This window comes from Gracilinanus agilis, chromosome 4 (assembly GCF_016433145.1).
Source record: "Gracilinanus agilis isolate LMUSP501 chromosome 4, AgileGrace, whole genome shotgun sequence".
In the NCBI taxonomy this organism is placed as follows: domain Eukaryota; kingdom Metazoa; phylum Chordata; class Mammalia; order Didelphimorphia; family Didelphidae; genus Gracilinanus; species Gracilinanus agilis.
The window spans coordinates 221,700,108-221,725,801 of record NC_058133.1 but is presented as its reverse complement, the minus strand read 5'-3'; the positions used below and the strand labels follow the sequence as shown (position 1 = coordinate 221,725,801).

At 35.5% G+C, this 25,694-nt stretch overlaps 1 protein-coding gene across 1 annotated transcript in view; it reads left to right on the top strand.

The window, feature by feature from the left end:
* Positions 1-25,694, top strand: part of CEP112 (centrosomal protein 112) — a 527,068-nt gene that overhangs the window by 103,400 nt on the left and 397,974 nt on the right. The window contains exons 7-8 of the mRNA XM_044675157.1: positions 16,112-16,159; positions 16,460-16,540. Of these exons, the coding sequence (XP_044531092.1) occupies positions 16,112-16,159; positions 16,460-16,540 (129 nt within the window). The remainder of the gene's footprint in view (positions 1-16,111; positions 16,160-16,459; positions 16,541-25,694) is intronic.

Sequence of the window (25,694 nt, the reverse complement as noted above, 5' to 3'; positions counted from 1 at the left end):
ATGTCTATATTGCCCTCTTGTTGTAGAACTTCAGGGCAATTTTGCTGAATAATTTCTTTAAGTATGGAGTCCAAGTTTCTATTAATTTCTGCCTTTTCTGGAATACCAATGATTCTCAAGTTATCTCTTCTAGACCGGTTTTCTTGGTCTGTCACTCTCTCATTGAGATATTTCATGTTTCCTTCTATTTTATCAGTCTTTTGACTTTGTTTTATTTGTTCTTGTTGTCTTGAGAGATCATTGGTTTCTAAATGTTCGATTCTAGTCTTTAAGTACTGGTTTTCGGCTTTAATGTTTTGGTTTTCGGCTTTAATGTTTTGGTTTTCGGCTATAATTTTTTGGTTTTCCTTTTCAATCTGGTCATTTTTGGTCTTCAGTTGTCTTGTCTCACTTTCCAATTGCGAAATTCTTTCTTTTAAACTGTTATTTTCTTGCCAGATTTCTTCCATCTTCCTCAGCATTTCATTTTTAAACTCTTCCATAGCTTGTGCCCAGCTTTCATTTTTTTGGGGAGGTTTGGATTTTTGTTTTCCCTCCTCTGTTGTCTGGATTTTTCTCTGTGTAGAAGTTGTCCAGTGTTCCAGAGTTTCTCTTGATGGTCTTTTTCTTCTGGACTTCCTTATTGCTGGCCATTGTTAGCCCCGCCCCTTTTCAGCTTTGTCTTTGCACTCAGGGTCTGCCTGGGCCTTGCAAGCTCCGGGCGGCTCCGGTCTCCTTGTCCTCGGGGTCAGGCCTCCTGGTAGTTCCCGGTCTGCCCCTCTGCCGGAGGTTCCTTCAGCAGTCTTTGTGGCTGCTTCCACTGCCGCGCTCCTGTCTGCACCGGGTCCTCACTGGAGGTCCAAGCCTGGGCTGGAGATCGTTATTCAAGCCTAGGGCACTGCCTTTGCCTGCCCAGATGCTCTTAGGGTGCTGCCTTCACCCCCGCCGAAGGTAGTGAAAGTCTGTGGGCTGGAGATCTTTATTTGCACCTGAGGCGATGCCTTCAGCGCTTGGGAAAGGCCTTGTTTTAGGGGCCTTTGTCCTGGTCCCAGGCTGTGCCTTCACCCACGTGGATGCTCGGGGAAAGTCCGTGGGTCCCCCCAGCCACCTGGGGTCCCATATCTTGCAACTCACAGGTACAAGCCCTGGGGCTGCTAGTGATTTACTGGTTGCCCCAGTCCTGTTTTCACTCTTGTACGTTGGCCTTGGCGCTGTGCGTGGTGTGTGTGTGGGGGTGGTGGGGCTTCTTCCTCTCGTGTTTTATTGAGAGCTGTTTCACCCCTTTATAGCGTGGAAATGCCCCAATTCTGCATACCTTCCATGCTGTGCCCTGTTGTGGGGTTCTTTCGTTCATCTGGATTCGTTTTTATGTCCCCTTGAGGAGTCTTGTATGTATCGGTTAGGAGAGATCCAGCAGCTGCTCCTTACTCTGCCTCCATCTTAACCGGAAGTCCCAATTTAGTTTCATCAATAGTCGTATCACCAGAAGCTTCTCTTGATGTTTCTCTGCAAGATCATAGGCATTGCCAGCTTGTATATAGACTTCCAGGTTATCAATCTTGAATTACATTAGATTTATCAATTGCTTTACCTCTGAATCTCTATAATACCATGAAATTATAATTTTGAAACAATACCCCATACAATAAAACATCCACCTTATTTTATACAAAACATAACCAGTCGACACAATTATAGGCATGTGAACCAATATGTCTAATACAGTCATAGCAAGTATCGGTTGAGCAACATCAAAATTTAACACTAATTTATAATATTTAGGTATGGTTTTAAACCATAAATATGGTAAAATCAATATCCCCTGCCAGAATCCAAACAGTAAATAATCTATACAATCCTCAATCATCATTCTCCCTATTAATGACACTATTGGTCAGTGGCGTAGTACTACAGTGGTGTTTTTAGCCACAATGGATTGGTTAATATCTACTATACACAACAATAATTTAAGATCAATGCCAATATACAAAGAAACAGGAGGACACAAACAGCAAGCAGTAAAAAGAAAAAAAAGACAAACCCTTTCCCTGGGGCTATTTAAGCTCTAGTAGTAAATTGGCTGCACTGAAGAATGTTATGAATGAGTTAGTGGAGGGAGCAGTCTGTCCTGACTGGTTTACTACTCCCTCGGAACTTTCAGTCCACAGCCAATCCCTACAGCCCCCAATGGAATGTTCCCCTCACAGCTACTTCCAGTTCAACTCTGACCCTCAAAGAGTCCATTTCCTGTCTCCCTGCTTACCCAAGTCATCTAGGTATGCCAAATGAAATATGTTAATGAACAAGTGAAATACAAGGGTGCCAAATACAATCAGGACCACATCCACAAACCCACAAGTGATAAGACTCACAAGATACACTGGAAACCTACACAGGGGATGTGAGAAATGGGTAATGACAGAGTACACACACAAGCTGGTAACTTACAGTTGATAGTTATTGGTCCACCACCCAAGCCAGGGAAAATCAGGGTTTGAAAGGTACTTTAGTGTGGGCTCTTTCTTTGGGCTGAGGAAGACACAGGAAGTATATAAAACAGTTTAATAGTGAGATTAAAGGGTAGGTGATAAGGGGCAAGGTCACACTAAATCTAAATAGCTAAGGATAAACTCAAGGGACTGAAGGATGGGAAACAAAATACACTGACACTAACACAGGCTGTCAGGACAAGCCTGGCAGGTCAGAAGGGAAATGGATGCCTCACTACTGGGTCCTCTTCAGCTCCAGCAATGATCTCTGCTTTCCAGGAACTCAGGTACCGCGGCAAATAAATCCTCAGGGAGATGAAGTCAGGGAGATGAACTAGTTTGGAATGTCCACCATCCAGAACTAGATTCACTGCTCAACCTGATCTTCCTCACAGGACAGATGGTTTCTTGTAGGAGACAAATCCACTTTCCTAGGTTCTTCACTTCAGACAGTTAAGCCAAGCACCTAACTGCCATCAGCCACACCGAGTCTCTCAGAAAAAACTTCCCTTCTCTTCTCACTGTTCCATACTTGGAATTTTTAACACTTCCCTGACAGCTTTTCCTGCTATTGAAAAACCTAATTTCCTCATAACAGAGGTGCAATCACCCATTTCGTCTTTGGTCAATTTGATTCTTTTCTTTCTTTTTTCTTTTTTTGGATTAGATTAACCAGAACTTTATCTATTTTATTTTCAAAGTAACAGCTCCTAGTCTTATTTATTAGTTCAATAGTTCTTTTAATTTCAATTTGATTAATTTCTTCTTTAATTTTTAGGATTTCCAATTTAGTTTTTATTTGGGAATTTTTAATTTGCTCTTTTTCTAATGTTTTACTTTGTAATCCCAATTCATTGATCTCCTCCCTCTGTGTTGGTATAGGCTCTCAGTGATATAAATTTTGCCAAGTACTGTTTTGGCTGTATCCCGTAGGTTTTAGATATGATATGATGTCTCCTCATTGTTATTCTTTTCAATGAAGTATGTAATTGTTTCTGTGATTTTTTGACCCACAAGTTTTTAAGATTTAGATTCTTTTCCAATTAATTTTAAATTTGCCTTTCCATGGACACTTGTTAATTATGATTTTTACCTCATTATGATCTGAATAAGTGGCATTTATTATTTTTGCTTTTCTGCATTTGTTTATAATATTTCTGTGCCCTACCTAATGATTAATCTTTTTATATGTACCATGCACTGATGAGAGGGACATATAGTCTTTTTATCCCTATTCAGTTTTCTCCAGATATCTGTTAATTTTAATTTTTCTAGCATTTCATTTGTTTCCCTTACTTCTTTCTTATTTATTTTTTGGTTTGATTTATCTAGTTCTGAAAGGGGAAGGTTGAGATCCCCCACTAGTATGGTCTTACTATCTATTTCCTCCTTGAGCTCCTTCAATTTTTCCTTTAGAAATCTAGATGCTATGGCATTTGGTGCATGAATATTTAATAATGATATTACTTCATTGTTTATAGTACCTTTTAGCAAAATGTAATTTCCTTCCTTATCTCTTTTAATCAGATTACTTTCTACTTTGGCTTTGTCTGGTATCATTATTGCTACTCCTGCTTTTTTTTACTTTAAAATGATGCATAATAAATTCTTCACCAACCTTTCACCCTGCCTCAAATGTGTTTCTTATAAACAATATATAGTAGGATTATAGTTTTTAATTCACTCGGGTATCTGATTCCATTTTATGGGTGAGTTCATCCCATTCACATTAAGTGTTATGATTACAAACTGTGTATTGGTCTCCATAGTATTATCTCCTTTAGACCCTGCTCTATTCCCTTTAACTTTTTTCCTCCTCACCAGTATTTGTCACCCCCTCCTCCAAGTTAACCCCTCCCTTCAATAACCCCCTACTTCCCTTGTCTTGTTCCCCTGTTACTTCTCTGTAGGGTAAGACAGAATTCTATACCCCTTTGAGCATACTCATTTTTCCCTCTCTGAGCCAATTACAATAAGAGTAAAGTTTAAAAAGCATTACACATCACCGTTCTTAACCTCCCCTCTCTGTACTGATTGATCTCACCTCTTTATGTCATATAATTTATCTCATTTATATCTCTTCCTTCCCTTTTCTCTCAGTGCAACCCTCTCTTTCAGCCTTTGATTGATATTTTTACATCATTAATATGCAAACATATCATATCATATATATATACATATAGTTCCATATTATCACATTTACATATACATCATATCATAATCAGCTTACTTTTCCACCCTCTTTCTGTAAGAGTGGAGACTAGATATTTAAAGTATGGTCACCAGAAATTGATGAACTCGATTTCAAAATAAAATAGACCCATCAGGATGACTTTTATGGTAGTTTATTTACAATTAGGAAGGTTGAAGGTAGAGAAATTCAGAGAGAGACTCTGGCCCAGACCAGAGGCCCAAACCAGGTAGATAAGATTGTGGTCTTGTCTAGTAAAAACAGTGTTAGGAATGCTAAGCTCATATTGAAGTTGATGAGGTAAGTTTAGTACAGAGAAAGGATGATTTTTAAAATCCATATTGGGAGAAAAGGTAAGATTAGGAAAAGAAGAAAGCTTGGCTCAGGAGTGGAATTGACTCTGAAAACTGACAACAGATGCTTAATGCTTATTACTTTTATTTTCTCTGGAAAAGGGAACAAACTAAACTGAAAATGACAAAATAAATTTCCCTCCTTGGTATTGATTAAATCAAGTTATCTATTTTTGAAGAACTTTGTCCGAGGGTCCAAAAAGAACTGGTAGTTGTGATTGCTAAGCTACTACTAGTGATTTATAAAAATCATGAAACTGTTTTCCTTGTTTTCTGTAAAAGTGACTTTGCTTCCTAAGAAAATTCTAGAATGACTTGAAAACCAGTAGAAAAAGAAGCAGATCACATGAAGACATAGTGCCCTGGTAAGAAGAGCCATCTCTCTCAGAGTCCTGGAAAAAAGGAAAGAATAGAGGATAATGTCTTCTAGCCCAGCCCCTGATTCCTCAACAGCCACAGAAACTGGTTAACTGGAAAAGTCAATTCTCAGTAGCAATATCCTTGGCATTATCAAATGGTTCAATATTAGAAACAGATGAAATCTGTATAAATAAGATATAGCACTGTATGCTATTTTGCTGATGAATCCCAAGGACCTTCTTAATTGACTCACAGCTGAAACTTCTAAAACATACTATTTCCCACTTTTTTTTTTGAGTTATTTTATAACAAGGCCCATCTTATTTTTTCTATTTGTATTTTCAGTGTTTAGTATAGTGTTTCCCTTATATTAAGTTCTTGATAGGTGCTTTCTATTCATTTGTTCATTTACTTATTCATTCAGTCTCAGCCTTCCCTTTTCTCTTAATTCCTTCCTCTTCCTCTTCTTGTCCCTGCCTATTTCCAAGTTGACTTTAATGTATTTCTACACCAAACACTTTGTGTGTTCAACCTTCTTTTGCCTGTTTAACATATGAACTGGATTCATGAAATGGCCATTTCTCCTCCTCCTCCTCCTCCTTTTTATATTTCTATTTTTTGGTTCATCTCAGGTATGAGAAATTGTCAATTTCTTTCTCCTTCCTTTTCTCCCCATTTCTTTCTTTGTGTATTCATTTTTGCTTCACTTTTATATACTTTGTTAGTTAAAATGAAGAAAACAGAGCAAAATCACATCTAGGGCCTACGTGTCTTTCTCATTTTAACTCTTGGACACAAATCCTGAAGGGGCACTTATCTCTTCTCTGACAATTAGAATGTATATACTTGATCATTCTCCTCCAGTTAGTCAAATGTATTTACATTTTTAGGTAATTTTTTCTCTGGTGTGTTTGAAAGAATCTCATTTCTTCTGGTCTTTTCATCAGCAGAATTCTGCAATTTTTTATTTTGATTTTTCTTTAAATTTTTTTTCAATCAGCTAAAATCTGCCTTTTTATACTCCTACTCCAACTCTATTTTTTACCTTTTAAGAATCTAGTAAGTTTTATTTTGCTAGAAAAAGTTATTTTCAGTTTTAAGATCTTTTTGGATTATTATACTCCTTAATTTGTTCTCCTTTATATTTGTTGCAGAATAGCTTTGTGTGGTCATAACTGAAGTCCTTGGTATGTGGACCCTTTATTGTTTTTAGAATTTTTTTTGAAGGAAGATAATAAATGTTGGAGGGGTTGTGGCAAAATTGGGACACTAGTGCATTGCTGGGGAGTTCTGAATTAATCCAGCCATTCTGAAAAGTAATTTGGAATTTTGTGCAAAGGGCTTTAAAAGAATGCATACCCATTGATTCAGCAATATCACTACTGGGTTGGTACTGTAAGAAATAAAATTAATATAGAGTGATAAAATTAAAAATATCATGGTTTCAAAGGGTTTATTGAAAGCCTTTTAGAAAAATGGAAGCCACGCACCTATTGAGTTAGTTCAAAATATGTGGGCCCTGTTACCTCTTCCTCCCATCCTGGCTCCGCTCCAGATCACCAAAAAGAGAGAAAGTACCAATGCCATCCTCAGTCTTTATACTCCTGGTTACGTAATTACACTTCCTGCCCACCTGATTATACAAGAGGAATCATGGGAAATGTAGTTTGAAAGAGATCTAAATGTCCACAGGATGTTTAGGTCAGGGACCTCAAAATTAGTTCAAGGACCCCCAAATTTCCAATATTACAGTACCCCAATGAGATAATAATGAAAAATATTTGTACAAAAATATTCATAGCTACTCTCATTGTGATGTTAAAAAATTGGAAAATGAGGGGGTGTCCCTCAATTAAGGAATGTGTTATTATTAAAAATGAGGATGGCAGAGATTAGAAGGGAGAATAGTATTTTAATAAAAGCCATGCTGATAGAGATAAAATCATTAGATCACGAGCCTGTAAGTATTCAAACTGCCGCCTCAGCCATTTTTACTTTCATCTCTCGAGCGCCTGGTAGCTAAAGAGGAAGTTCAAAGTCACTTCCCCCCTATTTAAAGCCATCCCTCACCTTGAATACGTAATCCAAAACAGGAAACCCGTTGGGGATCATGGGAAATGTAGTTCCAAGTATCCCAAGTGATTTTAAATAACACAAATGGCTGAACAAACTGTGATACCTGATGGTGATGGAATACTATTGTGAGTGATGAACTGGAGGATTTATATATGAACTGGAAAGACCTCCAAGAACTGATGCAGAATGAAATGAGCAGAAACAAGAGTACACTGAAAGTGAAACATTGTGGAATTATCGAATGTAATGGGCTTTGCTACCAGTAGCAATACAATAATCCAGGACATTCCTGAAGGACTTATGAGAAAGAATGTTATCCACATTGGGAGAATGAACTATGAGAGTAGAAATACAAAAGAAAAACATGACTTATGATTTGTTTATATGGTTATATGATTTGGGGTTTCAGTTCTATGGTAAAAATGAATAATATGGAAATAGGTATCAAGTGATGACATTTGTACAACCCAGTGGAATTGCTTATTGGCTCTGGGAGGTGGGAAGAAAGAGGAGAGAGAAAGAAAATGAATCATGTCAGCATGGAAAAATATTTTAAAAATAAAATTAAATGAAAAAAAAAGTTTTGTTGTTGTTGATTGGGAATTGTACTTTGGCAGTATCATTCCTGGGTAATTTCAGTTTGGGGTTTCTATTAATATTATTATATTATTAAATATAATATTATATTTGTGCACTCTTTCCAAAAGACAACACAGGATGGAGCCTTTTTAATCGCCTTGTGTAATCACCTGCCAGTAATTTGATTGACCTCTTTCTTGGGCTGTTGCAGGTCAAGATCAAGATTCTGGTGATCTTATCAGAGATTGTGTTTTCTTCACAGTGTGCTGGCAAGATCCAAACCAAAATACTCAAAAGCTTCTAACTATGTTGTGGACTTTTTTGTTATATGCAGGAGCTTTTTGTGGTTTTCTTTTGGTTTTGTTGCTCATTGTTTTATCTGCTACTCTTATAAGTCTTTCCTGATATATTTTTTAAGGGAATTGGGTGTAGCAGTAACTTCAAATTCCCGTCTTTACCAGAGGCTCCTCCACCTTTTTGAGATATCCAGAAGAGCACATCCCACATAGTCTTTGAGAAGAATTTATGGCCAAAGTTCTTGAACTTCATATTAGTCAGAGTGAGCCCAGTAATCACTGAGTAGTGATTTATTTTGCCTGTATCGTTTCAGGAACATAATTTACTAGGATGTAGAGTGATTGTGATATTTTTCAAAGAATAGACTGCCTACAGTGATGAAACAAAACACTGAATCCTTGAATTGTTATACATTTTTGGAGGGGAGTTATTTATTGTATTAGGCATTTGAATGACAGTTTCAAGACAGAGCAATAAAAGTAATGTTTATATTTATAAAGGTCTGGATTTGTCATCTGTTACCTCATTTTTATTTTTCTTTCATATTTCTCACAGAAGTTTTTTTTTCTCTCTTCAAGACTGATTTTCCAATAATATAATTAAATTTTGTAAAGGGTACAGTACTTAAAAACTTTTTTTCTTTCCTTTTCAGTGAAAATTTAACAATTTTGAAATAGTCTCTCCCTTAACTTATATATCTACTTACACCCCGCCCCTTGCTGAGATTTGACTGAGGTTTTAAAAGACATTATCTGTTCACTCAAATTTCAAATGTGGGTCTGTGGTTTATGTCAGGTTGATTAGTTCATGGATGAACTGAAAAATTCCTCAAAAATTTTTCCTCATGTCCTTCTTTACCCCTTCACACCCTTTTTGACATGCCAGTATGCATTTTGTTAAGAAAAGAGAACATTCAGCAGAGTTCAACAGTAGTTCAGATTAAGATGCATCTTATTATTATGATGTTTGTTTCATATCCAAATGACCGTTATGTGATTAAACTGAAAAACTGGTGATTTTAACAATTTCATGTATATCTTAATTGTTTTTTCTTACCATTTATATGATATTGCTAGAGTTTCATCATTCTTACAGAAAAATTTTCCCCTCTTCATTTTTTATTCACTTTATATTAGTATTCTTTTAAAAAAACTATCATAAGAAAATAGTAAGCTGTATAGGAAAAAAAGCATGAAAGAAGTTAATCTTTAGACTAAATGTTTACACATCACTTGAAATCCATGTTATTTGTGCATTACAGAATGGGAACATTTAACTTCAAAGCATATCTGTCTGATATTATTAAATCAGAAAATAGATTGCTTATTCTCTAAAATATGTATTATGGTACCCTCTTTTCATTTTAAAAATGAGAATATTATGCATTACCCATCATAGAAGGGTTATGAAAGCAATCAAAATAGTATAAACGAATAAAGATTGGTGTTCTTTGTTACTTCAGTTAGAATAAACTTTCATTTTTTTTTCAGTTTGGCTATTTGAGGAACACTATTCAGAATTACGTAAAATCCATGGTTTTTATAATGCCTGTATTTAATTTGATGTGTGGACAAAGTAATTTTTACTGGATTCAACATAATTAGTAATGAAGATACTTTTATATCATTATTATAGATGTAAATAGGGATTAAATTAACTCACAGATGTAAGATCCTTGAGAGTAGGAATTATTTTATTCTTTGTATTTGTATCTCTAAGTCATTTCACAGTGCTTGAAATAAATTCCTAAGAAATCCTTTTTTGATTGTTGCTTTTTAATTAAAGTTAAATTAAAATTAAAAATTAAAGTTTAATTAAAAATAGAATATCTTATAGAAATTTGCCCAGTTTTGTTTTCTTTCATTTGTATTACCAATATCTGAGAGATGGGATATGCTTCAGTTTCTGGGGGCCTGTATTTTTAATTTGCTGATGAACATGAATGTGTTTACAAAGTGTGAGCCAGAGTAGGAGTACTCAAAAGGCCAATGGAAAGGCAAGCACCCTTCAAATAATGGCAGGAATGATAGCAGCTGTGATGTTAGTAGAATTAGTAGGAGTGGGGATAGCTATTTTCTAATACTAAGTACCGCAACCCCCATAAGGAAGGCCAGTACAAGTGCTGTGTATGGCATTCTCCTAGAGGGATTAAAAACAATGAAAGGCACAGTTCCAGATTCCAGGCACAATAACTGAATAGCATAAATTGATGCTAGTAATTAACTACTAAACTGGTATACTTGGTTTTAGGGAAGCAATTATATTATACCATAGCAATGGTTTTTAGGATTATTTGATGGGAACAGAGCCACAGGTAATTAACAACAATAATGATAATAATAATAGCTAATAGTTACATAGTATTTTAAGGTTGTTAAAATGCTTTTTTGCAACTTTCTGTAATCTGGGAGTTCTACCCATGCCTGGTCCTGTGTGTGAGTTGTAACTCTCTAGGATTGGAGCTTATAGGATTGGTCCCACGAGCCTCATCTGTTCATGAGTCCTGTGACATACCAGGAACACAAAAACAGAAGGAAAAGCCACCCTTCCCCTCAAGGAGTTTATATTATCTTAATCTTTTATGATCAGAGAGTGCCCTTTCCAATTTACTCTGAATGTTATCTATAATCATCTTTGAGATTTTTGACATCAGTTTTCCTCTAAGTTATTTTCTGCAGCTGTCATAGCTTTTGGTACTTTCATTTAAGAATTAATTCTTTGGATGTCACCTTGCCTTTCTGAACCTCAGTTTCCTTATCCAAAAAATGAGTTTATATTAGACTTTTCTAAGATGTCTTCCAACTCTTAATATGGTTCCTTAGTCGAACCATGGAACAAAATGAATCGTTACATTAATAGCATCATAAAATTTTTTAAAAGAACTATTATTATAGGTTCCTAAGGAAGTACAGATAATAAAATATTGGAGAGGAGTTCCTGTTTCCTGTAGCACTTCACTATGAAAATAGTTTTGACATACCAGTAGAATGTAAGTTTCATGAGTGTAAAAACTGCTTAGTTTTTGTCTCTTCATCTCCATTCCCAAGTACATACTTCAAAAACAGGATGTCTAATAAACTTTTCTTTAATTGAAAATACTTTAAATTTATGTTCAAAATCCTGGTTCAAATGTTATTTAAAAATATTCATGGGAACAGATATAGCCCCTTAACTTGTAGTCTTTAAAGTCAGTTAACTAAAAATGTAAAAAAATTCCTCTGGGTTTTAACCAATTAGTAATGAAAACTTAATTCCCTGTTTTGAGGTTCACATATATAATTCCTTTTCAAATCTAGTTTTACTCTTGGGTATAATATACCTTTCTCTTATGTAGTTTCAATTCTGAAGAAGCCATCCCATAAATTTATTAGAGTACTTTTCTTTCCTATCTAGCTTCATGGTCATTTTGGAGGTGGGTTTAGCAAATTATTTCTTTTCATCTAAATAGAACTCAGTAATTGCAATTTTATCTCTATATACTCATTTTTAGTGGAGGATAACAGTGGAGGGGGAAAACAATATCTCCAAGATGCTAAACAGTGTTTCTCACTTCTATAATGTAGACATTTATAAAATACAAAATTAGCCTTTTGAAATTTGAAGTCTTTTTACAACCTGACCCTCTTCCTATCTTCCCATTCTTCTGACATTTTACTCCTTTTCATGTACTCCATAATCTAATGACCCTGGCCTTCTTGCTATTATTCAAAATGATACTCCTGTTTTCCAACTCATTACTTTTTTACTTGTCGTCTCCATGCCTAGAATGATCTCCCTCTTTTCCTCCACTTCCTGGCCTTTCTTTAAGACCTTAACTCAAATCTTTTCCTGGTACCCTCCTCCCTCCTCCCTCACTAGACAGTGCCTTCCTTCCAAAATCCCTTTCTAATTATAATTTGCTTATATTTTTTGCTTGTTGACTCCATAATTAGAATGTTAGAACATAATCTTGAGGACAGGAACTGTGTATTTGTTTTTTTTTTTTTTTTTTGGATCTCCTTAGGACTTGGCACAATGACAAAGGACTTAATGTATGTGGGTCGACTGTCTAAAATTATCATTTTATCTTTTTGAAGTAAAATGTTCATTATTTTTTGCTGCTTGGTGATGTTTCTTTTACAATACAGAATAATTCTTAATGGCTGCATTTCTTAATATGGCCAATAATTTAGGACAGTGGTCTGATGGGTGTTGTTATAATTAAAGAGAGGACCCCTCTCTGATACTCCTATCTATTAGATGTAGATGTAGATGAAGTATAGAGAGGGATAGGATGACACCTTTCTCCTTTATAACAGTTGCCCAGGCAGGATCCTTTAGATCAATGGATGATATCCCTTCAGGACCCACCTGGGGTTAATTGATATTATTTATTGGGCTCTTCAGCCTGGTAATGTTGTAATCTGACTGTGTGACTCCCTTCCCAAAGAAGCTTGAATAACCACTTCAGGAAGGTACTTTTAAACCTTTGGTTGTATTTGGCAAAGAAAGATAATGGTATGGGATAGAGGTATTGGGAGACTCTAATTTAAACTGATAGTAATGAATCTCTAAACTGCAGGCAAATGAAGGAATCAAGATGATAGCTTCTCTCTGGTACAGCTTGGCCAGGGCCACACCAGAGCAGGCAAACTGCTGTATAATCTTTCAGCTTCTTTTTCAGTAGATGTTAAGCCTAATCAGTTTGAGATATCCACCCCTTTTTTCACCCTCTTCTTCTTCTCCTGCCCACTTCCCGGATCCCTCCCGGGCCCTGGGAAACCTAGATGACTAAGATGATTGACTTCCTAATATCTAGGGGCAGTAGAATCAGAGATGGTGGTCTGATACAGGTTGTTGAAGGTACAGGAACCACAGGAGGAGCTTGCAGGGATGAGTTTGCAAGTCTCAAGTCCCAAAGACCAGGATCCACTGATCTCCAGTCTCAGGGACCAGTAAAAGAACCAAGAACCTCTGTCAGGGCTACCAATTGCCCTCTCCTGTGTCCGCATGCCTCTCTGGGAACATTCCGACATCCAACTGATCTACCTGTCAATCACCGATTGAACTCCTAGCTCCCAGAGATTCAATATAACAGTGTGTTAGATGCTGAAAGATATAAAGAAAGTAAGAACAGTGTAGGTATTTGGTCAGATATACCCATTTCTCCCTGTGTAGTTCTAGTGCCTTCCCCCTGCCTTCAGCCAGTGTCATCCCCCATGCAAGCTTCTCTCTGCAGGCAATAGGCAGTTGGAGAGCTGTTTTCCCTGCCCAGTCTGTGCTCTCTCTACTGGCCTTACAATGTCATCAGCACACACCTTGTGTTCCCTGGCCCTAAGTCCCTACAACTGAGTACCTTTTCTATAAGGATCCCTAAGAGTACTTTTTGGGAAACCTGGGGGCATGAGCCATACTCCAGCTTTGTTGTAGTGATTTTTCCTAACACTTCAGGTATCTGGGCATAGTAAGCTAGTAAGAAGCAGAAAAACCTGACTTCCCTCTTTTAGTAGTCAGGCTCCCTAGAATTGAATCTATACTGTGAGTCCAGAGAAGAGTTTCTTTTCGGATAACCTGGATCCAAGAACTCCCCTCTCTGAGAAGGATTCTGACTCCGGGCATTTGTTGACCAGGCCTAGTCCTTGTGGAATTTAACCCCAAAGCGAGGGGATCAGGCTTTTTATCTCACATTTGAGCTTACTTTTTTCTGCTCTGGAACAGAACTCAGGAAAAGTATCTTAAAACAAAGCCTAGGAATAGTCTGTAAGTGTTGGGTTCCCTCCCCCAAAAAAGGGATTAATGGAGTACCGTTTAGAAAAGTACTCAGTATATGAAATCATTATCAGGTATAAATTCTCCTTTCTACCCCCTGCCACCTGCCCTCAGCCTCTTTTCTTTGATGACCTTCAAGAGGATAAGGAATGCTCATGCGAAAACCAAGGAGAGACAACAAAGATAAACCAAGAACACCAGACAGAAGTGGAAGCAAGTAGTTGTTGGTATAAAGGGAAGGCAGTGACAACTGCTTTTCCCAGTGGGCTCAGGTTTCAATTTATCAAGCATAGAACTTTCAACCTTGTCCCACAAAACCCTCCTTGCTCTCATATTCCACCCCCATGCACCCCTACCCCCCCAAAAAAACCTCTTGGATAGCTTGGAAGAAAATGAATAAGGTTATTCACTAGGAAGAAATCAGGATCTACTTATCTTCCTGCCTGCCTTAGCCTTGTGTTTTCCCCAACCCCAATCGGACGCAACTGTGCTACCCTATTCTCCATAAGAAAACCAGTCTGTAGCATTTTGCTGTCTGCTCTGTCCCTGCCTCTGCTTCACCTGGAGCAACAACCCTTCATATATGAGACTTGACTTCCAGGGACCATGTCCTTACTTCATTGAAGTTAAGGAAGATAAAAATTTATTAGCTGAATTTTAACAAATAGCTTTGCATAATTAATTGATAGGATTGAAAACTACCATAATTTAGTAAAAAGTACAACTAATGATATAATTTTTCTATTTGGATGTATCTATCTTTTGGAAATGGCTTTGTTTTTCTAGCTATGATAATCATCATTAAAAGAAAGTTTAGAAATAAACTGGTTAGAAATAGATTTGAATCACTTTGTAATAACATTAATCAAGATTTTAAAGATAACTGAGCATATTCAATCCCATAGCTCTTGCTTTTCATGAAAAAAAATTAAAAAAATTTTTTTTAAACCAAAGAGTGGTAAAGGTAGGCAATGAAGGTTGAGTGACTTGCCCAGAGTCACATAGCTGAGAAGTGTCTGAGATCAGATTTGAACCTAGGACCTTCCATCTCTAGGCCTGGCTCTCAATCCACTGAGCTACCCAGCTGTCCCCATGAAAACAAAATTTTTATATTAACAGTAAATAAAATAAAAAATTGAGATACCGTTTATTTCATCTTTAACTTATCTGCTTAACTTTGGTCTTTTTCATATATTTTTGATATATGTTATAGATTAATTACAGTACATATTTTAAAATTAAATGCACATTTGGGGTGTGTGCTCCAAAACATTTTACTGATTAGGTACACAATTAAAAAAAAAAGAAACAATTTATTTAGCAGAGTTGAAAATAACCAATTTACAATGGTCCTTTCTGGTCATGGATATAATTTTTAATAATTTAAAGGTTCTCATGATTTTTTTGAGAATTTTTTTAATTTTAATTTTCTTTTTCATTAGAAACTCTATCATCAACAAACATATGAACTATTATGTCTAGTTTGGTTTTTTAAATATATATTAAATTGAACATAGTAGTAACAAAATTACCCTGTTCGTTTATATTCTATTCTAAGCTTCCTTCTGCTCCCTTCTATATATTTTAAAAAATATTTCATTCTCACTATTTTATTTCTTTTTTTTTCTTTCCTCACTATTTCTCATTACTTTTAAAACACCATCTTGAATTGATGTCTTGAGGTGAATCTTTAAATAACAATAGCATTATGCATCTCCTATGATTCATTAAAAGATTTTTTGCATGTTACTAAATTTACCAGAAATTATCCTTATGGATTCTGTAATAAATAGTATTAACATTTTTCAGGAAGAGAAACTGAACCTCTTAAAGTCAAGATTTAGGTCATTTGAGTATGCATTCAATCTTAAACTTTACTATATTTTATGTTTTTCTTCTTAACTTTTTTGAGTATTACAGACATCATAAAATAAGTTAAATATTAAATAACAAAATATATTTTCATGTAACAATTCAATTTTCTGTTATAAGAAAAACTCCACACACAATAAGATCTAATTTTGATTTTCTGATTTCAGATAGAAAATCCAAGGTATCTACGAGAGAAGCCCATTCCAGTATCTTTGGTAGGTGTTGAATGACTTGATTTTTTTTCAGAGACAAATATTTTCCTATGTAGTATATGTTTATAACTATTCTCCCTCAACTTTGTCTATGAAAATGAATTCTTTTTTTAATCATTTAAGGATGATTAAGATCATTCTTGTTTGTTATATTGATTATTCAAGCATTTTTACATCTACTAATAAATATCTCATTTTGCTCACTTAAAAATTAAAACCAAGAAAACGCAAACATTCTTAAATGTATTGTTTAAGTATATACGAGGCCTTAAAAGGTATTTAAATTAAATCTTTGTTATTCAGCAGATGACTACTAAATCAAATCTAGGGAAGGCCAGTAGTTTCCACGATGAACAGTTACTCCTTCTTATACATGAAAAAGAGGTAGGATTGAGATATTTCTGAAACATATAATAGGAGATATAACTTGAGTATTTGATGCAATGTTAGCAGTTCCTATTTTAGGTAATAGACAAAATTTTGATTTATATTATAAAGGTACATAATTTTGATTTGGTTTACAATTTATGTCTTTCTCTTTTTTACATACTTTTTTTTACCTTGTGATACTTATTTTTCTTTCTTATATTTTCCTTTCTTTCTCCCCTCCCCATCTAAAATCTTAGCACTGAATCAATCTATCGAAAGCCTTGTAGTATGATATAATTTGGAAATATTAGCTACCTTTCCTAGGTAGTGACTGTGCCTCAGATCTCATTCCACTTTCCCCCTTATCAGAATTTACTTGTTGTATATTTCATTCCTGTTAAGTAGTTGACAACTCAGTGGTTGAGCTGATAAGCTAATACATTTAATATCTTGTAAGGATATGTGTTTGTTACTCTTTTTTAGATGTTTAAAAAGGAATGCTCAGAAGTATGATGACTTATTAACAGGTGACACTTTTATAGGAAGAAAGAGGGAGATTTTTTTTTTTTTGGATGAGATGAGCTTCTTGGAACCTCTCGAGGCCTATTATGTAGGCAAGCATCAACTATGTTTTCCTTCCAATAATGCTTCCATGGTAGCTGTTTTTTTAAAAGTGTCTTCAACACTACTAATTACCTTATGATAGCTTAGCATGTATGAAAAATTTTTGTGTTAAGTATTTTGGCAGTGATAATTTGACAAATTTGGAAATACTGACCTGGATTCAGTTTGTATAGCAATGAAGAATATGATACAATCTTGAAAAATCTCTCTCTCTCTCTCTCTCTCTCTCTCTCTCTCTCTCTCTCCTTCCACCTCCTCCCTCTCTCTACAAAGAGTGATACATGATTGATTCATGACTTTTACAAAGAGTGATACATGACTCAAACAACTGAACAACAATAAAAGGAGGAAGGATTCTGCCTACCAGACAAGACAATATTTTGTATCTCATCCAGTCATTATCCACACTGAGCATATTGCCATATACTCTGTCCCCATGTTATTATACTATCATTATTCTTAGAAAGGGGGCATAAGATAAATCAGTGATTCCCAAAGTGGGCGCTACCACCCCCCCTGGTGGGTGCTGCAGCGATCCAGGGGTGTGGTGTTGGCCACAAGTGCATTTATCTTTCCTATTAGTTGCTACTAAAATGTAAAAAAAATTAATTCCCAGGGGGCTAAGTAATATTTTTTTTCTGGAAAGTGGGTGGTAGGCCAAATACATGGACAGTCATGTTCTGTAGACAAGAAAGGTAGGAAGGAACCAATTTGTGAAGAATTGTAAATGCTAAACAGAAATTTCTCTTTGGTCCTAGAGATAATAGGGAACTTCTAGAGTTTATTGAGGGAAGAAGTAGGGAGGGAGATTGGGTAGCTTATGTGGAAGATGGATTGGAATAGGGAGAGATTTGAGCCAAGGAGGCCAAATACTAGGATAGGGTAGGGGTCTAGGTGAGGTGATGAAAAGGGCCTGAACAAAGGTGGTGGCCATATGCATGGAGAAAAGGCGTGGGAGACAGAAGTGAGATTTTGTGGATATGGAAATAATAGCTTTGGCAATTGATTGTCTATGTAGGGTAAGGGAGAATGAATATATGTAAGGGGGTGAAGAGAAGGTAGATAGGAGGATGGATGGATGGGAGAAAGGAGAGAGGAAAGTAGAGGAAGGGAAAGGAAGGTAGTGGTCCCAGTCCTAGCCCCAGCGGGGGGCAGGGGGGAATTGACCAGAACCCTTGAGGGTCTCAAATAAAAGATCAGAGAACAATTTGGGGTTTAGAATAGCTAGGTTTTATTTAGATTAGAAAAGGGAAGGTCTAGGGAAAACTAGGAGATAGATAGAAGGGGGAAAAAAGACTCCAAGAGAGAGCTAATAGTTGAGAGCTCTGCAGGGTCTCTCTTATACCTTCTCCAACACCTCCCACAAAGGAAGTTGGAGGTGTCGGGGGAAGTTGTAACAGGGCTTAGAGTAATTTTAAATGACGCAGATATAACAGATAGATAACTGGTGGGATGGCAGTGCCCTCTACAGAAGTATGTTTTGGGAGGAAGATAAGCCAGGAGATAGTTGGTGACAAATAGACACCCAGAGTATCCATAGGGTTAGAGAATCATAGATTTTAGAACTTAATTAAATATCAGAGTTCAACCTTTTATAGGTAAAGAAGCTTAGGTTCAGAGAAGCTAAAGGATTTGCCCAGGTTCACATCAATAGTCGGTGTCAGAGTCAGGATAGGGTTCAGGATACAGAAAGAGGTGTTGGGAATGGCTATGCTAAATCTAATGAAGGTTAAAGTAATCTAATCAATGGGCAACAAGTTGGTAGATTCTTTCCCCCCTCACAGACCCTGGTCAGACCTGGCCATGGTCTAGACCAAAGGAAAGGAAGGGGTAATAATCTTCTTGAAAGCTGTGTTGTTCTCTCAGCTCTGTTTAGTAATAGGTGAATGAACTTCTTGTAGCAATAAGATATGGATGCTGGATCTGCAGATCTATAGGCCTACTGACCTTTCACACCACCCTCTGCCCTCCAGAAATTCCCTTCTCAAGACTGAGACCTGGAATGGCTGACCCCCTGGACTTTTATAGATGTGATCCCAACTGTCTTTTGCCCTTGGCTCATGCCATTTGGGTAAATTCCAAGTTCTATAACCAATGATCTGTCACTCAAGCTGTTCTCCATCTTTTTCCAGAAGCTATCTATTATAGTATACATATGCTGTATGTATAACTGAACATGTGTATATATATATACAGATATATATATACACACACACATATATATATGTATATATATTCAGGAACTGAACATGTATATGTACATGTTCAGTTCTGTATTTCCCAATTTTTATCTTTTTTCTTAGATTTATTCAAAATTGAGAGCTATCAAAGTCTCTTGTCACTATAGTATTACTGTTTATATTTTCATTTAAGTCAGATAATACTCCCTTTATCAATTTGGATGCCAAGGTATTTGGAGCATGTAAGTTTATTACTGATTTTGATTTGTAGTCTATGGTTCCTTTCAGTATAATTTAATTTCCTTGTCCATACCTCTCTATGTTTTGATTTTTTTCATCTCTTTGTTTAACTCTCCATTGCTTTTTCTGATAGCATGATTACAAATCCTGCTTTTCTGGATTCACTTAATACATAAATAAATAGTTTTCTCTATGCTCTCACTCGTTTTTTGTGCATGTCTGTTTATTAAATATTTCTGTAACCAACATGTTGCATGGTTTTGGTTTCTCATTCAGTCTGTCAGTCTTTTTGTTTTATTGGATTATTTCTTCCATTTACATTTAAAATTATGAAAACTATTTTCCTCTGTCTCATTGCTGTTTTCTCCAAGTTAGGAATTTTTCCCTTTTCCTTAATAAACACAGTACTATGTTTGTTTAGTTACTTTACCTTGAAACTTTTTTAAAGTGGCCCTTTTCCCATTAGATCTCCTCCCTTCACTATTAATCCTTTCCTCCTATTCATTATCCCTTTCCCTTAGGGCAGTCATGGCAAACCTATGGTACAGGTGCCAAAGATGGCATGCAGAGTGCTCTTTGCCCCACCCCAAGTTCATTACTAGAAAGGCAGAGGCTCTGGAGTGAAGCTGCTCCCTTTCCCCTCTCCACCCTGCCTGACAACATTTTTTCACATCACCTAGTCCTCTACCCAGCAAGCCTATGGTAAGGCTTTCTCCCTCCCTTGTGTGGGGTAAGGTGTCTGGGGGAGGGCATACCCAGCATGTGGTGGGGGGAAGGGCATAGCACTCCATCTCTAAAAAGTTCACCATCACTGCCTTAGGGGTTTTCTTATTAGTTCCTTTTTCTCTTTTGCTTTTATCTAGCAAGGATCTTTTTTCTCTCCCCCTTACGTTTTTCTTCTTAGTCAAGAAGATTCCCTCTTCCTTTCTTCTCCTTCAACTGTTCATTAGTTTTTTGGATTTCATTTTTTGTGTGTGACCCTTTCCAAAAAGGATTTCTCTTATTTTATTGTGTGATAATGAGATTAAATCTATCCTGCCCACCTTTAGATTTAATCACCAAAGGTGAAAACATCTCCATTTAACTTACAAGTTGAGTAGTCTGTAACCCACTTGTGCTAGTGCATGACAAATCAGAATTTACTGACTGCCTCCTAGGCAGGCCTAAGAAAAGTATGTTGTGATTGGACATATAAACTAATAGGAGGGCACAAGAAGTAATGCAAAAGAGGCCCCTTTAAAAAGAGAGAGTTGAGTGAGCCAGCTTCTTTTGGTTCTTGCTTGGACATAGAGGAGTTCTGGACTTGGGACCCTGAGATCTTGGTGAGACTGCTCTTAAATCTCTGTCTACGTGTGGTGAGTGAAGAACGCTGACTCCTTTAACCTCCCAGGAGGTACTAGCCTCTGAGAGGTTGCCTTGATTGGGAGAAACCTTTGTGGCTAAAACCCTTGTTAATTGACTTTTAGGCTCTGGCTGGGCCTCTGGAGCCCTGCCAGAGTAAAGCCCAGACTTGAATACAAATCTCTTATTCTATCCTCTTCTCATCTCTCTACTTCCTCTCTCTCCTATATTTTGTAAATAAAGTTCCATAAAAGTCATTTTGACTTGAGGTTATTCTTTAATTGGGGATTGTTAATTATTCTATTCCCTGGTGACCTAACCTTTTAATATTAACCCAATAAACACCCTTTTTACCCCTTACATTTGTCTGTCTTCTTTTTCTGTCTATTTATGACCCTCATTATCTGATTCTATCTACCATTAAATTCTTTTCAGTTCATAAGGAGCTTTCCCCACAGAAGCCCAGAAAGGTAGTGAGAGAATTCCTTTTAAATTATAGCCATATATCCCCAATCCCTAGTCCAGTGGAGTATGTCTTAGGACAAAGCTTAATTTATTGTCATTTCTGTATTTATAAGCTTCACTAAGTAGTTTAGTCAGTGCATGACCCAACCCGAACTGTTTAATGATGATATTGGTTTGTTGTCTTTGGTTCCTTCAGCATAATATAATTTCTTTGTTTATCACATTTAGTGTTTTGAATGTTTATTTTTGCTTTGTCTGATAGTATGAATGCAATTTCTGCTTTTTTATTCACTTGCTAAATAATACATTTTTCTAAACCTACATTTTAATTTTGTTTCTATTTTTAAAAATGTTTTTCTTATAGATAAGAGAGTGCTGATGTTATTTTTGCTATCCATTAATCATTTTTTATTATCAGTTATTTGTCTCCCTTTTTTTGTTTGTTTAAGGTTTCTTATGTCACCATAAGTATCGCAAGTGTTCCTCCTATTCCTCCCTGTGCTCCTCCAAGAGCCATCTTTTATTACAAATAGTATTTTTTAAAGGGCTGAAAAAAATCCAAAAACATGTGAAATTTCTAACTCTTGTGGACATTCCACCTCCACAAGAGGTTTGTTTGGTGGTGTCTTCTCATATCTCTTCTTTTGAATCTTAGTGAATCATTTTTTACATTTATTTTTTATTTTTTGGTATTTTATTTGTTCTTTCTACTTACATTGTTATAGTCACTGTGTATATTGTTTTCTTGTCTCTGCTTACTTCACTGTGTATCTGTTCATACAGATCTATTCATGCTTCTCTGCATTTATTACATCATTTCTTATAGCATGGTAATATTACATTATATTAAGTACCATAGTTTGTTTAGCCATTCCCCAGGTGATGGGCTTTTACTTTGTTTCTGTTCTTAACTATCACAAAAAGTGCTGCTATAAATATTTTGGGATATATTGGGGCTTTTTTTCACTGATGGCTTACAATGGAGATAAACCCACTAATAGAGTCTATGGGTCAGAGAGTACAAGACAGTTTAGTCATTTTAGTCATTTTATTTGCTGAGTTCTGAATTGCTTTCCCAGATAGTTTGCCATTTCACAGCTCTACCAACAATAGATTCTATAACACTTCTAGCATTGACTATTGCCATTTTTTTGCCAATTTGTATGGTCTGAAATAAAACTTTAGGGTTCTTTTGATTTGCCTTTTTTATTTAGAACATTTTTTTCAAGTGATTGTAAATACTTTGCAGTTTTTTTTTGAGAATTGTTTGTATCTTTTGACTATGTGTTAATTAGGGAATTGCTATAAGTCATACATATATACTTATATTTAGTAATCGTTTATATATGTTTATTATTAATTAATTGTTTATATAGTTTAGGGTTGAGTTGTTTTCAGATGTATATTTTTACCTTTTTTCATTATTTTTCTTTTAACATTTTATTAATGATTATTTTTGCTCTGACAGTGGTGGCCTAGCTGTATATGGGTAGTGAAAACTCCCAGATCAATAAAGATTTTTCCCCTGTGTTTTAAAACATTATGTTTTTCTGGGTTTTTTTTCTTTTTTGTGGTGTTATGTGTGATTTTTCATGCCTTGTGCCTCCTGATTCTTTTTTTTTTAAGTAATCATGATTGCAACAGCATAAGGAATCTTTGAACTATATGTCACTGGGCTTTCCCTTTCCTGCTTCTTTTTAATATATTTCTTACTATTCTCACCAATTCTCATCTTTGCTTTGAAGTCACTGAGTATGAAATTGTAGATTGGTTTAATTTTTTAGGGTTAAAAAATTAAGGCATCAACTATAGTGTATAACTTATAGAGTCTAAAAGTGCCTTTAATGACAGAAGATGGTAGTTGATTAATAGAAACCCAAAGCTTTTTGTTCTCAAAATTAACTTCAAAGATTGAAGCCTTTATTTAGAGGTTGCAAACTTTTAAGGTCTCACATATTTGAGGATTGTTGAGATTATATCCTGTTAACATAGAGTCTTAAAAAAAATCATTACTTTCTGCCTTTAGAATCGATTCTGATATCATATCCAAGGTAGAAGAGTAGTAAGGGATAGGCAATTGGCATTGAGTGACTTGCCCAGGGTCACAAAGCCAGGAAATATCTGAGGCCAGAAGTGAAACCATGACTTTCTGTCTCCAAGCCTGGCTCTCTATTAACTGAACATCTTTTCTATCTCAACAAAGGGTCTTAGAGATAAGAAATTTGTCCTAAAGTATTTTATACTAATATATTAAACCAGAAATAACCACTTACATTAATATTAAGAATTCATAAAAATGATTTTATCTTGTCTTTTTTTCAAAATTCTTAGAAATGAGAAATTATTTTCTTATACCTGCAGAAAATAGAATAGCTATATTACCCTAATTGATATAATCTTAAACATGATATGAAGGCTTTGCTTTGACAATTTGGAAGTTGTTTTTAAGTTCTTTATAAAATTTTTCTGCTTCTTAATCTATAATTATTGGTGAATATATTATTATTATTTTCATTGTGGTCTTTTTTTTCAAATATTTAACATGAATTCTTTAATATGACAAAAACTAGTACCTCATGAAATTACGTTTCTTTTTCTATTGTACATATGATAAAATCAGTTCTGCTAATTCCTTTCTTTGTTTCTCTAAGGAGTATTAATCAGTCAACTTTCATTTACCTTCCTTCTTTTGTTTAGTTTTGTTCATAGCAAGAATGTCCAGATAGGATTAGATTACAAATACATATGTACAAATACAAATACAAATACATACAAAAACATATGCATATATATGTACTTACATTCTCTTTACATGTGTACATATATTTATTTATTCATTATTGAACAAAGATTTCAAATTTAAATTACTAGTAGCAAAGTTGGAATTTTTTGGATAGTGTAAAAATAGTGATTTTTAGCCCCCTCTTTTATCTTTTCAAATTATTTTAAAGTGTTTCTTTGTTTCATTTATTGTTATAGCCAAAAAATTCATTAGTAAGAAGCCAACCTATTGGTGATGAGACTCTATATTTAATTATTCTATATCTCAACAACATATTGGTGATGGAGCCATACTGTTCAGTGATAAGAATATGATCCTGAAGAGATGGGCTGAGCAATTCCATATTGTTTTCAATAGTCCCTCATCGATCAATGCTGAATCCATTGACTAAATATTTTTTAGGTTGAAGCACCTACCTTGCAGAGTTGTTGTGAGCATCAAATATGATAATATTGGTAAAAAATGCTAAGCCCAGTGTCTGGCACATAGCTGTTGTTTGCCCTTCATTTTAAAAGAGAACCAATCAAAGCTTTAATTTGCTCCTGCCTTACTTCCACATAATTGTGTTAATTTTTTTTTGTTCTAAGACTAGCTTTCCTGAATTTTTATTATTTAATTCATAAATAGCTGAGACTAATCTTGTTTTTAAGTTGCCTGCTATCCCTTGTTTGTCATGTCAGTGGTTTCAGAGAGCATTGGGAAAGAGTGAGGGGCTTCTAGTAAGAGACAGAAAGGTAAAACCCAGCCCATTGTTTCATTTATGCTTTCTAGCTGGGGGCATAAACAAGAGTCACTTCACAGAATCACTAGAAATGAATGCTGAAGGTTACACATAAATATACATTTACATTACTGTCCAGCCTACAAAGCATTGAAAAAAGCATTTTTTGGGGGGTGGAATTTGCTTTTCTAGGATCATTCTTGGCAATTCTCTCTTAACTCAACTTGACTTACCTGTTGGTTGAACTTTGCTGGTCCAGATCATGGCCTATCAGATAGCTGCATATTTATGCCACTGTCTGCTTTGTCCCTGATTGCCTCATGCAACCCACCTCTAATGGAAAATAGTCTTTTGCAATATTTCTGCCTGTGTTCATGCTTTGGCTCATTTGGACAATTCTTATTCTCTATGGCATTCTTAGTGTTGGCCCATTGCCCTCTTGACTATGCCTGATTTTTGCTTAGCCCTCACTGTTTATTGACTAACCTGACCCTTTCACATATATGTCTGCAAATTGACTTTCACCTTTTTGTAATCTCTCTGGGAACTTGACTGTTTTCCCTTATACTTTATACAGTGGATTCCTGTTTAGCAATGTCCTGCCTATCATTAGGCTTTACAATGGGTCAGAACCTACAACAATCTTCAGATTCCTTTGTCAATGTATATGTTTATGTATATGTGTATATTGCACTAACATCTAATATAATACATGAATATATTGTACAGGTGGTTTTAAATTCATCTTGAATTTTATTTTAGTTTAAAACTTTTTTTAAAAAAGATTCTCTCTGTTTAAAAATGTGTTAGTTTGCT